This window comes from Drosophila serrata, unplaced genomic scaffold (assembly GCF_035046125.1).
Source record: "Drosophila serrata isolate PLE 108 unplaced genomic scaffold, ASM3504612v1 contig_346, whole genome shotgun sequence".
Lineage (NCBI taxonomy): Eukaryota > Metazoa > Arthropoda > Insecta > Diptera > Drosophilidae > Drosophila > Drosophila serrata.
Genome location: NW_028257244.1, coordinates 78,525 through 93,138, shown reverse-complemented (window position 1 = coordinate 93,138; position 14,614 = coordinate 78,525). Strand labels below are relative to the sequence as shown.

Sequence of the window (14,614 nt, the reverse complement as noted above, 5' to 3'; positions counted from 1 at the left end):
TTTCTCTGGGGCCTCAAACTCCTTGAACGATGTATTAAGCAGCACAACTAAAGCACTTAGTTGAAGAATCTAAACTAAAAGACTGTTTGAAATCGAGGTGCCAAGTAACCAGTGGTCCGTAAAAAATAAATGGATAAGAAATCCCTATCTGGATAGGTGTATCCGCGAAATAAATCGAACGAATTCAGGGCCATGGGGCAAAGTATCCATCCACCTGCAGCTCAATGACGCTATTGATTATTAATTCTAGTCTGCCGATAGCTGTTGATAGGAGTGACTGGGGAAGAAAAGATCTGAGGACCCGCTGCCGACTAAACCTCGTAGCGCATGTTAATTTAATTAAAAATCCATGTATTCTCCCAATGCAAAAATAGCCGCTAGCCCTGATAATGCCAATAGATAAGCCACTTTCGGTACAGTTTTAGATATTTCTATAAATACTAGGGGGGCGGGGTAGAATCACCCTCCAAATGAATCATTCCTAGCGGACTTTTGAAAGGTTTTCAAATGGCTTAAGCAGAAAATATGTATTATACACTCAATAGAGTCAGCTATCACCACTCGCTTAGCTAACAAGCTTTTATAACTAATTACACTTGAAGTGAATGTCGAATCCATCGTTCTCCGGTGATCCGCTTTTTTGTGGTAGTGTCACTCTTAGGTAACAGACACTTGATGACTGCCAGGGACTTAACCAAATCCCAAAACACACAGGGGAGCACCTGATAAGGCCGATGATGCCCTAATATCATTCGTCGTGTTTACACCCGCCTAATTGCAGTCTCAAGTGATATACGGTGGCATACTGAACATAAAAACCAATTACTTTGTTGTGTCTCACTGAACTCAACTGTCTAGTTGGTTAATTCTGGGTGGGTTGTGATTTTTCATAATTTATTTCCGATTTTTTGTAGGATTTATGGGGTTTATAAATCAGGTCTGGGAAACACACGATTTATCTTTGATTGACAATCCATTTGGGTTAAATATTTATGTAGGATCACAATCGAATTTTACTATAATCGTTCTTGTTTTTCCACTAATCTGAGTTTATTATCAATGGGACAAACACAGCCGATAACTTTGCGAAAATAGCTTGTCAAGTGGTATAATAAATTAATTATCTATAGATTATTTTTGTTAAGTTATAAACATATCTTGTTTTTCTGTAACTTTACTTTATTACAAAACACAGCACAACTCTTTATTATTTAAGACTTTGTTATTGTTTCCTTTCTAAATATATTTATAATGGATTAATATTCAATTTTAATGGCTTACAAACTAGTTAAGCCATTAACTATATAATTTACTCTCTTAATTTTCTTTTATATATTAATGTATTAAAATTTTCATAAAGTCCACATATCACCCTTATTTCAAAGATGATTTTCCATGATTTTTCCCAACACAATTCCTCCATTTAAAATGCCATAATTGATTTCAGATTTATCTGTGATTAACCAGCTATATTGGCCCCAATTTAATGACCGACCGCGACCGAATTCCGTTCGATCGATATTGCATTAACCTGGATCCAGGTGGAGACGACAAACGCTATCAGTTGGGAAACACTCTCGAGGGTTGAATTACGCTTACGAGGCACTTACTGTATCACAGGCTGCGCCCGATCCGCTAATCACGGCTATAGTCATAGTATTGGCACAATAAAAACGGAACCGAGCGGAGAACAATTAAATCGAGTATACGCCGCGTTAGCCGCCGGAGTCGAACTTGGTTGTTTGTGGAGCGATCGGCGGGCACAGAATAAAAGCGCGAATCTGGCCAGACATTCAATTTAAAAACAAAAGTTGGCACTGGCACTTGGCAGTGGCAGTGGCAGTGGATGTGGGCCTCTATATCTCGATCCCAAAGCTCTCGGAAACCCGCTCGAGTGTACCGCTTTAGCCTTTCCCCTCTCCACCCCACCGATCTCCACACGAAGCACTTGGCAATGTCAGCGGTTAAGCACTAACATTAACATTGAGTCGGTCATAAATATAACCTGGTCCGGAGATCGGGTATGGGGATTTTAGCGGGGGATGATGGTACACATACGGAACATGTTACGTTTAGGCTCTTTTATTGCAATTCCACACTGACTTGGCCCAGACAGCGGAACGTGAGAAATAACTCAAAGCCGGAGACAGATGACAGCGGAAAGTTCGACATTTGTTAACAGCCGGTTGATAAAGATGTTGTCAATCTTGTAGGCCAGTGCACGCCAGCTCGAAATTCTTATCTACGAGATAAACTCAAACCTAATTGAGGGGAGTTCTCTTTAAGATTAGCTGGCAAAGCTTTCAAGATAATTAACCCACGAGTTGCTGTTCTATGTTCTCTTTTTGGGTTGAGGAATTTCAAAAATGCAACTTACAGACTGTCATTAACGATTGAAACTGAGTTTTGGCACACAAAAGATATGGAAACTGGTCATGACTTTATAGACAAATTAAATAGTCTAAGAGATCTAGTATTTAATTCGAATATTACCTATTAATCAAATGCTTGCGAATTTCTTTAAATTGATTTCTACAATTTCTACAATTATTTGGAAAACAAAATCTTTAAACATTTACAGCTGTTTTTAGGTGAGCAACTTACAGTCTCTGGCGTTGACATGATGGAAACCGAGGATCTTAGACCTTCCACCAGGAACCTGAAGCCTGGAAACCTTTCACCCTGACCGGGCCGGTACCAACTGATCCGAACCCATGGACATGGCGATGGTAAGCTCCGATCTGCATGCAAAAATCCATCACTGCCGAGCGAACAGCACAGCAGGCAGCAGAAACTGTGTCACCCTCAATTCCCACTTCCTTCGACGGGGGAGCCAAGCCAACCCCAATCTAATAATAATAATAATAATAATAAATCAGCACTCATCAGGCACTCGGAGGCAAACAGCACCAGAGGTGTCCGAAATGGGATTCGCTCTTTTGTGCGCAATTCGTGATTGAACCCAACGCATAGCGCCTAAAACTGTTTAGAGCCTCAAATTGAGAATAACAAAGCAATTTTTCAATTGAGCAGCCACGAAAAAATTACACGATGCCATGAGATATGAAATATGAGATATGGACAGAGGCACATGGTTGGAAAGTAAAAGTCAGGGAAAATTGGCGAGGCCAAAGGGCAGTCGACCACCTGACCGTGGATGACATCGGATCAGGGCACTCAAAGAGAGATGTAAATGGAAACACGGAGAGCACATCTCGAACCAGAAATGGTCCAGCGGCACGTGTTCTTTGTTGTGTGACACCCAACAGGGCAGGCACAAGTTCAGGGCGAAATCAATTTTCCCCCTGGCCGTAATATACGACTACTCACTTTGGCTAGCTATTGGATACACTAAGGAAAATTAGGGGGAAAATATTTGGAATAAATTAAATTAATAGAAAAAATATACGGTAATTATGATAAATACATTTGTGGGTCTTTACTGCAAACCAAATGTTTGGTAACTCAAATAATAAAATGTAATAACAATAACAATTTTAATAAATAATATTAGTTCCCTTTAGACTTTCCAAGATAAACCGAATCCAAAAATTAATTAAACCTTGAATTAGATATATGTTAAAATAAAGCCTACATAATCTTTAGCTTTATAATATTTAAATTTAAACTGACTTGCTATTAAATATATACAAATTTATTCAAATATTTCAAAATTACATTATAATACCCTTCTTTAACCCATAAAATATTTATTTAAAACCCAGAAAATCTATCATAAAATCGAACAATTCCCTAGTGTACGCCCAATTTTGTGGCTCACTGTAAGCGTCAATATTCCGCAAATTAAATATAATTTAAACCGAACAGAGTGCCTGTATGCTTTTACACCTAATCAGATTAAATTCACATGCAATTATCACGGTATTTCCATATATTTAACTGCAAATGAGAGATTGAAAATCTGTCATTTTCATAACGATATCTAAATATATGTATTTAAAGCTGAAAGCTTTTTTTTAGCATTCAGTTAAATTAGAGTTTTCACCTCGAAGTCATCCTCCCTGGCAAAATGATGGATGTTTTTCCTTGACCAACTATGATTAATCCCAGTCGTAGTATAAATAAATTGGCATAAATATTTTGCACCTATTAATCATACATAAGTTTATGACGAGGTGAGAATCACTGGCAATTCTAGCAAAGAATTAACACTCTCGACTTAATTGAAGCCGTCCATTGATCAGTAAGGCAGTAAACCATTAAATCATTAAACCATTAACCATATTAGCCCATTAGAGTGGCTTTGCCGACGTCATTGGTGAGAAGAAATGCGCAAATTTGTTTTGGCCAATTCGAAACCAGCTTCCCTTTCGATTCAAGCCAAAGTCAAGAGTGGCTAGACCAAAAGACTACGTCACAGCTTGGCCAGATGGAGGAACTGGTTTTGGGGCGGCTATCAAGTATCGCTCTGGTTATTGATCGCTTCGCTCCAGTGAGGGATAACTGGGGTAATTCCCAGGCACATGCGGCGTATGCGCAATGCAGGCAAATGCTATTAAGACGCAGGAAATTTCAGGCAGTCGCAGAACACGACTCCCTTCTTCTCCCTCTCCCTCCTGAAGAAAAACCAGTTAACTGACGCTGAGAAAGTGCATTAAGCCATCGTTGATTGAACCGAATATCAATGCAAGAAAAACAAAAAAAAAAACATGTTAATTGCCCGCCGATCAAAGTGTCTTGGCCTGCTGGCTGGTTACTGGTTCTTGCCATAAGCCAACAGCCATCGGCCAGACAATGCACCGCGTCCAAATATTTGGCAATGCCTCTCTGTGCCAAGACAGGAAAGTGGCCCACGGCTTGGAGATGGTGAGGAGGAACGAGGACCGAGGAACCGAGAAGATCAGGCCTTGATGGTTGTTGGTTACATGAAAACGTGTTGAGTGACTGTCATTAAGCGATCGCTTATGGTTAACAGATGAGCTTGGGGAATATGGGGGAAAGCTGCTTAGGGACAAGATGCTGCAGTCCATTGAGGGAATGCATTAAAGGGACTTGTCTGACAGAACTCCCAGGGAGATATTACATAAATAATTATATATGTTAATGAGTTCTTTTAATTATAATCTAACTAGGAAGTTGAGTTGCTTTAGAAACCTAGAAATTACTAGTACATAAGTTAATCAAAACAAGCATCTAACCTGTGTGTCCAGTTTGTTGTAACTTGCCTTTAATAAGGAAAAGAGTTTGTGTTTAATTAGAAACCCTAAGGTTTATTAATCAGTAAATCTTAATTCGTTCTTAATTTAATATAAATATACTTCAAATTGTATTAAATATTAAATAAATAAATATTAAGCTCAATACAAAGCTAAAGTTCATTCATTGTAACACGTAAACTTATAACTCTTTAAACAATTCCCATCAACTAAGATCTGTAAGTAAACACAGACTATTTAAATTGCTTACTCTCATTAATAATAATTAAGAATTTCTCACTTAATCTTCTAGTTAAAACTATAAGTTTAAATTCTACAAAACTAGAATGCAACTGTTAAAATCAATAACTATAGAAAATCCTGATCAATTAGGTGTTAAATGCAATAACAAAGAAACCCTGAAAACCATATTATTGATCTTTAAATATAAAGGAAATTGTTAAAATAAATATAAAACTATATAAGTAACCCTGAGGACTCTGTAACTTTCCTCTTAAAGCTTTGAATAATATATTTATTAAGTTTTAAGTTTTATTAAACAACTCTATAAGCCATAGATATACATATAAAGAAAATCCCTGAGGACTCTGTAACTTTCCTTTTAAAGCTTTAAATAATATATTTATTAAGTTTTGGGGTAAACAACTCTATAAACCATAGATATATAAAGGAAATTGTTAAAACAAACATTAAACTATATAAGCAACTTTGTAACTTTCCTCTTAAAGCTTTAAATAATATATTTATTAAGTTTTTGGGGTAAACAACTCTATAAACCATAGATATATAGCCCTGAGGATTACTTGAACCGATTCCAGGATCTTCTATATTCTATGTAATGCCCCCTAAGTGATCAGATTGGTACACAAACAAAAGCCACCGTTATACAGCATCCCTCCTCCCTCAGCCAAAGCATCCGTTGGATTCTGCGACACTCGGCAAATGTGCGAGATGTTTCCCAATATGTGTGTGTTTTTGTGTGTGTTTTGTATCTGAGCATGTGAAAAGTGAGTTGATGGTGTGCGTGTCGTGCAACGTTTCGCGCGATGCTTAAAACTGGTGACCCACGTTGGGTCTGATTTAGTCGTTAACGCGCGGCCAACACGATCACACCGCAGATCCATCCGATCCGACCAACTATATCGCTCGTAGATCATCATCATTGCCTAGTATATATCCCATATAGTGTGTGTGTTTGTGTTCAGTGCGCGTTGATTTAGATTTATGTTTTTATTCTTTATACGAGTGTTTTCGGTTAATTGTCAAAATAATCAACTAACTAAGCGGCATTGCCAAGAGTTCGACATCGAGTATATATTATATACATTTATATGCAACAGAAGCTGCACTCGCCTCCGTTAATAAACCAGAGTTTTGCAATCCCACAGACAACGACGGTAAGTGAGGAAAATTTCTGGCAAATCTCTATTTTTGTGTGAATTTTTGTGCTGTTTTTTTTTGGGCTAATTAGACAGCGGAAGTCGCAAAGCTCGACTTTTGCAAATTAGTAAGTCGGGTCTAAGTTAAATGAAGTATAACCCCCCATTAATTGCAGTTAAATTTAGACAAATCATCGATTGCAACAGTAATATATATAACAAACAATGTTTCTTTAACAAATTAAGTAAAAAATTAATAAGCTGCATAATAAATATATCAAGTCCTTTTTAAATTATTTCCTCATAACAATAAAGATCTAGATCAAGAGGTATCCTAATAATGGAGCATTCTATTAAACTTACAATAAGTTTCCCCAAGTACAATTTCAATATTTACTCATCTCTCAGCCAATACACAATTATCAGTGGCATTATTTCAAGTCTCTGTTCAAAATGTCTAAAGAAGTGCTATAAATCCATGGAATTTTATTTATTTAGCAAACGAGTCCCTGATAAGGTATAGCATAAAAGTCTCAGATAAAAGAAGCACACATCACTCATACGTCCAGTTGGCCAAACTAAAGTATTAACAAACACAAATCCATGACTTCTTCGACATTTGCACACTCTCGGGTAAAGGTTGGATAAATAGCGATGTTAACATATCACAATAAATAATTACTGAACATTGATTGCCAATTTTATATGCTTAATGCTGTCATTAGCCAGTTGTATGCATCAAATTAATCAATAATATTAACTTTCAATAAAGGTGTTGTGCAAACTAAGTGTGCATTATTCATTTTAAATTTTTAAATAAATTTTCCCAAACCTAAAATACAAAAGTAACCAGTTATTAACATAAATCGAAACCAAGTATATAATTATTGACTATTATTATTGTTTCGGTGAAGTAAGTTTTTTTATGTTAACATTAAGCTTTTTGTTCCGTAACCCAGTTTAAGGAAAATATATGAATATTAATAAATATATTTTCAAATATGTTATGTCGTTACAATTTTTTGTGATAGTTATTGAATAACAATTTTCCTGTGTAACTATCGTTATTTTTCCACCTCTCCCAAAACGCCTTGATTAATGTATGTATGGCCTGGCATGGAAAATTCGATTAAAAACCTGCCCTGGCTGTTTAGTTGCCACTTCGCCACATTCGTCGACCGAAAACAGAAGTTAATGTCCCCCTCGGCCTTCATTGAGTGCAACTTTTCCACCTGCCAAGAACTTTTCCACTCCAAAATTCACTGCCAGAGCTAGTAGAGTTGAAAATTGTGGTTTCGAAAAGCGAAATGATTAAGCGGAGCAAGGCCGACGACTTTTATAAGCCAGTAATAGCCGCTTAGAAGCCGATCGCGTTTGGGCCAGGCCAAGAGATCCGCTGCCAACCTCAAATGCGGCGCTGTCAATTGAAATTTGTATTCCGCGGCGGCGAGTCAAGTGCTGCAAACGACGACGTCTAAGGCCAAACAACCTACCCTGGCTCATTGAACTTGGCTAAGTCTCGGGTCTAGACATTAAAAAAACCAAAAACCAAAGCAGCATTAGTGAGTAAATAAAAGCACAATAAAAAATAACAGCAAAGAAACCAAAACAAAAAAGCCGAGAGAGTCGCGTGCCGCTTTCAATTGATATTCCGCTGGCGTTCACGTGAACAGAATGCGAGCGGGCCAGCGAGCGAGCGATTCATGGGGAATTCTTGGCTCAAAACATTTTCAAAAATATTTTGTATTGCCTATTAATAGACAGCTGCAAAAAAATAAGAGGGAAAATAGAAAAAGAAATACGAAAAAAGGAAACGATGGGCCCACTAAATCATGCACAGCCAAGTCAAAGCAAATTGCCAATTTTGCAAATCGACATCGTCACATAAAATTAATTTATTTACATACTATAATAAACGCAAATGCAAATGCCAATCCAGTTAAAACCGCCTGCACTTCATTAGTAAAACAAACTAAACGGGGTTTGTTTTGTTTTGTTTTTTTGCGGATAGTTGAAATAAATTATGGAGATTATTTCTGCGAATTCTGTTTTGCGTAGTCTCTTGACCATTGTCTATTTTCGGTGATGATCTACGATAGTTTTTAAAAGCCGGAATTGGATTATTAGAAAGCTCTTCTTAAAGTTTTTTAAGGTTTTCAGAATTTTAAATAAAATTAGTTAAATTAAAACATTACTTGTTCCAGTTTACTATATTTCAAAGTCCGACTTGTACTTTCATTCAAATTATTATGCAAGGTAGCATTTAGGAATTTCACATAAAATCATTAGACTGCGAGTCATCAACTGTATTTACCTTTCATAGATATTACTCATACAACCTGTTAATTTTTCATTATATTCTTCAAGCCGGAATTGGTCTATTAAAACCTCTCCTATAACAGAAAATTTCCCTTTAAATCATTATTTATGCCAGCTTAGCAATTGTTCCCTATTATAAATGTATTATTTTACATAGATTTTCCCAGAGATTACTAAAACTCAGTAGAGTTCCCAAAAGTCAATTCAGTAAAATCATATAATAAAGAGCTCCCCCTGAGAGATCGGTTAATGACTTCCGCATATTTCAGACTTTATAAGTGGCACAGAAAACCCGGCGTACTTGAGATTATGCAGAGAGTCATTCAGGTTCTTGATTGGATCTGGGTCTGACATATCATATCACAACATATATGATCTGCAGATATGATCTGAACAATTAGCTAATGACAATTGCAGGAGGCACGAATAGGAAAAGTTATAGCAATTTGCCAAAATTTCCATATCTCTCTGAGATTATCTTAACTGGAAGCAGTAAACTCTTGAATTGCTTGTTGTCACACAGCTAAACAGACATATTTTCTAATTAAGCAGGGACTGTGACTAGAAGGAGGAGGAGGCGAAGGCGGAGCGATTAGAGCGGACAAAACAAAGTCCGATCCGTAGACAAGTGACACTGAAATTGGCTTTTGTTATTTCGCTTTCGTTCTATTTTAGCACGTCTCGAAAACACTGCACGAAATGCCAGGTACTACTAATACCCTTTAATGGAGGAGGTGTGTGGCTGGGGCAGGGAATGGGTAGCATGGGTATGCAGTCGGATCGGGGCAATGCTTTGCTAGCACTGAACTTGACATTGCCGAGGTCTGCTTTCAATTTAGAAATATGTCAGCGGCACAAACTATTTTCAGAGCAACGCGCACTGTGCACATCACGCACTTGTTGCGCCACAGATACAGATTCAGATAAAGATAGAGATACAGATACATTAACAGACAGAGAGAGAGAGTCGTAGATACAACTCAGACAGCTTAAGTGTTACAGGTGGGAAATGTATCTGAATTATGAAGTAAAGTTAAAGATATTTCCGGCTTTAGTTGATTTATTTTTATGGGTATCTTCAACAGCTCTTTATTTTCTTGTTTATGTTAATACAAATTCATAAAACCTTTAAATACATAAATTAATTTATCGGTTTTAATACACAGTCATGACTAAGAATGGACACAGCAACACAGCCTATGTCAGCGATCATGCAGACAAGTTGGAGCTGGCCGAGAAGGGTCAGAAGAACAAGGCCATAGTGGCCAAGGATCCCGACTACAATCCCTACCATAATCGCGAGGTAGAGCATCCCACAACGTAAGCAAATAACACTAAACATAAATATAACAAAATGAATTCCTAATTATATGATTTTCCCATAGAAATTCGGAAACTCTCTTCCATTTACTGAAGGGTTCCCTGGGCACTGGTATTCTGGCCATGCCCAATGCCTTTCGTAACTCTGGCTATATCACAGGCTCCATTGGCACTATAGTTATTGGATTTATTTGTACATATTGTATCCATCAATTGGTCAAAGCAGAATTTGAATTGTGCCGAAGAAAGAAGGTAAGAAAATATATTTATTCTGGTCAAGTATTTCTATAAGTAATAAATTTACAATGTGTATATGTAAGTTATCAGCAGATGTTTTAGAAATATTTAATTAAAACAGTTGCTTCGTGATAAGCTTTTTGAAACCTCATTTGATGTAAATTTGTAGTTTTTACAATCACCTGTATTGGATATTATTTTTAAAGCAAAAGAAAACTTTATAGTTATTTAAGAAGTATAAACATGGTTATACTTTTAGTCAAAATCTTATTACTGTGTGAAGGAATTATTTCCGGCCCTATAATCCATATATATTCTTGATCAGCATTATCAGCCGAAACTTTCTAGGCATATAGGAAAGGGAAAAAAATGTTGAAATTTTTTTCAAAATTTTATAAGCGGTTAAAATCGTTAAAATATTCAAAATTTTATAAAAATTTTTAAAATGTTATATTCCGTATGCAGATTTATTATCCCTGTAAAAACTAACATGGGACAGCTTTCCGAATTAAATTTAAGACCTTTATGGCGTAGTTATACGTTTTTTAAAATTTGATTAGTCGATAAAATGTGATATAAAAAAATTGATTCTAAAATGTGAATATTTTAGGCTTATGATATTTGTAATCCATGTCCGATTCGATGCTATAATTCAATTACTAGCTGCAAGGGTTTATAAACTTCAGCATCTTCTTGTTAATAATTAAATTTAATTAATAGAAATCCCATATTTTAATAAAATCTTCCCACAGATGCCTAGCATGAACTACCCTGCAGTGGCGGAGACAGCTTTGGGCGAAGGACCCAAGTTCTTCCGTTCTATGGCCCCATACATAGGAACCGTGGTCAATACCTTCCTGCTGATCTATCAACTGGGCACCTGCTGTGTGTACGTCGTATTCGTGGCCTCCAATATTAAGGCCATTGTGGATGCAGTGGGGGATACCAACATCGATGTCAGGCTCTGCATGATCATTATCCTGTTGCCCTTGATCCTGATCAACTGGGTGCGCAACCTCAAATATTTGGCACCATTCTCCACGCTGGCTAATGCCATCACCATGGTCTCCTTCGGAATAATCTGCTACTACATCTTCCGAGAGCCAGTGACCACAGAGGGCAAGGATGCCTTCGGCAAGCCAGAGAACTTCCCGCTATTCTTCGGCACTGTGCTTTTCGCACTGGAGGCCATCGGTGTTATCCTGCCGCTGGAGAACGAGATGAAGACACCTCAGAAGTTTGGCGGCAGTTGTGGGGTCCTCAATGTGTCCATGGTCCTGATAGTGTTCCTATATGTGGGAATGGGCCTCTTTGGCTACCTCAACTACGGATCCGCGGTGCTGGGATCTATTACACTGAATATGCCAGAGCACGAAATGTAGGTTTATTTAATGAGCTCTTGTATTTATCCAGTGATCTAATGAGTACTCTATCCTTTAGCCTTTCTATGTGCGTCAAGGGAATGTTGGCCTTTGCCATCTACATTACCCATGGCTTGGCCTGCTATGTGGCCATCGATATTACCTGGAACGATTATGTGGCCAAGCGACTGGGCCCCCAACGAAACGCTCTCTTCTGGGAGTATGCCGTGCGAACCATCCTCGTTCTGATGACCTGTAAGTATGCTATGGAATTTTTTTCCAAAGATTCTATATAAGAAAAAATTCCCCTATTTAGTCCTCCTGGCCGTGGCCATTCCCAACCTGGAGCTGTTCATCTCCCTGTTTGGCGCCTTGTGTCTTTCTGCCTTGGGTCTAGCCTTCCCAGCCCTCATCCAGATCTGCACGCATTGGTATAACACCAAGGGACTCAGCAAGGCCTGGCTGCTACTCAGTGAGTTTATCTATAGATCATAACTGAAATCAGAATACTAATATTTAATTATCTTAGGCAACTTTGTGCTCATCATTGTGGGCATCCTGGGTTTGGTGATCGGCACGTATACATCCCTCAAGGAGATCGTGCTAACCTTCTCCGAGTAGATGCGTGATGAACCTACTAAATCCGCCAGCGGGCATTCCAATTAAAGCGAAAGTATTATGAGCAATCGGAAGATATTGAAATCTGTAGACATTCGCAGTGCAGCACAAATGACAAACAGATACCGATGCAGATACGGTTAAAGATATATAGATACAAATGCAGATACAGTGGAGCTGTGGCTATACTATTTGTTGCGTATTTGTATAGAATTTATCAGATTTGTGATATTTTTAAGCATCGTGCCCAAGAATCTGTACAACAAATATGTGTGTGTATATCGTATATATCTCTTATTATAGTAGATAACATCTTGATAAGTAGTTTAGTGCCAAGTCACATCTTTATAAGCCTTATTTAAATATGATAGCAGTCAGCCCACATCAATAAACATTATTTTGCCATATTAAGATACGCCATGGGTGATCTTCAGCGCTTGCATATAATCCCTGAGAGCGTGGCACAACCTCCTGGCCCCATCCACCAGCTTATCTTTTGGGTAGAACGCAATGGACAATCGGAAGAACTGCTTACCCGTCTCGCCATCCAAGGAGAAGCGTGGTCCGGCTATGAAGTAGATCTTGTGATGCTCCAAAGTGTACTTGAGAAACTCCCTGGCATCGAGGGAATCGGGTATCCGAACCCAGATGAAGTACCCGCCCGAAGGACTAACAAGCTTGCATCCCTCGGGCAGCTCATTGCGAAGCACTTGGGTGGTGGCCAGCATTCGTTCCTTGTAAGCCTCGTAGAACCGAGCTATCTGTTCCTGGGCCAGCTTAAGCTCAAAGAGACTTCCCACAATACCAGCCGTGTAATTATTAAGGCAACCGCCGCTGTTGGCAAATCCACTTCCATCCAGGATAGGCTTCACCCGCGGTGGAACTTCCAGCCAACCCACGCGTACGCCAGGTCCTAAAATCTTTGAGAAGCTTCCGTTGGAGATGACATGGCCAGCAAAGTCGGGATCACTTCTGTTATCATAGGACATTAGGCGTGAATGCTGCGGTTTCTCTCCATAGTGCAGAATAGTATACACATCATCGCAGACTACCAAGAAGTCATATTTACGGGCCAGCTGCACAATTCCACGACAAATCTCTAAAATTATTCAAATATGATAAATTCCATAAGATTACTAGTAAAATACCATCACACCTGGTGAAAACAATATCCCAGTGGGATTATGGTAGGTGGGTATAGTGTAGTATATCCCCCAAAACTCCTTTGTCTTCGAATCAAAACGCCGCTTGGCCACCTGCTCCTCGAGATCCTTCAGATCGACACCATCATCGTTAAGCTTCACAGGAACTATGGTTAGACTGGTAAAATGCTTCATACTATCCAGGGCTATCATATAGGTGAACTCATCCACAAATATAAAGCCCTGGAAGTCGACCACCGTCGAGAGTAGCAAGTGAAGGCCCTGGGTAGCTCCCGTGGTTATCATAAGATCCTCACTAGAGTAAACAACAAACATAATGAGATAATTGTTAAAACCTCACAAACCACAAACCGATTACCTTTTGACGGGGCTTCCATACATTTCACTAAAGTATGTAGCAATCTCATGGCGCACCTCGAACGCCCCACTGGTTGGTCCATACTGGAAAATCAGCGACTGGTTGTCCCTCAATTCCCGTTGCTGCAAAAGAACCCCAGCAAGGTCATTTCAAAGAGCAGATTGCGTAATTGGCTTCACTCACCAGACAATGGTCCGTGGCCTTCCTGAAGTTGTCGCAATTGGAGCTGAGGAGATCCGTTCCCGGTGCCCCAACTCCGAGATTTAGGATGTCCGGCTCGTAGACATTCCAAGCACCCCCATCGAAGAGGTGCTTGAGCTTACGATCTTCACTGTTCTGCGACATGTGTTCTGTAATATTTCTAGCATACTAATGCCTTATCTGTGCTTAGTGTACTCGAATTTATAGAAAACAATGGAAAACCTAACATTTTGGAGGCCGACATTTTGTACCCATTACAGGGGCAATCCTAGGGATATAGGGACTTTCGACAGATTAAAGATTGCCTTATTGTAAATGAAAGCGTCGTAAAAATTCTGTATATAATACAATTTCTATAGAAATATTTTAGTTGAAATATTCGTTTTCGTATTGAATATATAATTAATTTCGAAATAACAATTAAATGTAAAAAACAAAAGGTACTGCAAAGTCGAAACTCTTAACGAAACAATAATGCTTT

The 14,614-nt window shown here is 38.5% G+C and overlaps 3 protein-coding genes across 6 annotated transcripts in view; 1 reads left to right on the top strand and 2 right to left on the bottom strand.

The window, feature by feature from the left end:
• Window positions 1-13,510, bottom strand: part of LOC110178673 (proton-coupled amino acid transporter-like protein acs) — a 27,715-nt gene extending 14,205 nt beyond the window's left edge. Inside the window, exon 1 of one of the 3 annotated variants that reach the window (XM_086838106.1) lies at window positions 12,947-13,510. In XM_086838106.1, coding sequence (XP_086694232.1) covers window positions 12,947-12,958 — 12 coding nt within the window. In that variant the 5' untranslated portion in view covers window positions 12,959-13,510. Of the gene's footprint in view, window positions 1-1,610; window positions 1,823-2,604; window positions 2,777-12,946 lie in introns of those variants that run through there. The other 2 variants (XM_086838105.1, XM_020945873.2) reach the window with 2 other exon arrangements.
• Window positions 6,244-12,822, top strand: LOC110178674 (proton-coupled amino acid transporter-like protein acs). Of its 2 annotated transcripts, none has more exons than XM_020945875.2 (7): window positions 6,244-6,574; window positions 10,042-10,195; window positions 10,261-10,447; window positions 11,185-11,810; window positions 11,873-12,048; window positions 12,110-12,265; window positions 12,323-12,822. In XM_020945875.2, exons 2-7 carry the CDS (start codon window positions 10,044-10,046, stop codon window positions 12,412-12,414), a joined length of 1,389 nt encoding a protein of 462 aa, XP_020801534.1. In that variant the 5' UTR covers window positions 6,244-6,574; window positions 10,042-10,043; the 3' UTR covers window positions 12,415-12,822. The 2 variants fall into 2 exon arrangements, with proteins under 2 accessions (XP_020801534.1, XP_086694233.1); XM_086838107.1 differs by lacking the exon at window positions 6,244-6,574 and adding an exon at window positions 7,826-8,118.
• On the bottom strand, window positions 12,331-14,614 carry LOC110178677 (uncharacterized). The gene is made up of 4 exons (XM_020945879.2): window positions 14,116-14,614; window positions 13,933-14,054; window positions 13,568-13,869; window positions 12,331-13,510 (listed from the first exon to the last, which is right to left on the bottom strand). The coding sequence occupies exons 1-4, from the start codon at window positions 14,275-14,277 to the stop codon at window positions 12,819-12,821; spliced, it is 1,278 nt and encodes a 425-aa protein (XP_020801538.2). The 5' UTR covers window positions 14,278-14,614; the 3' UTR covers window positions 12,331-12,818.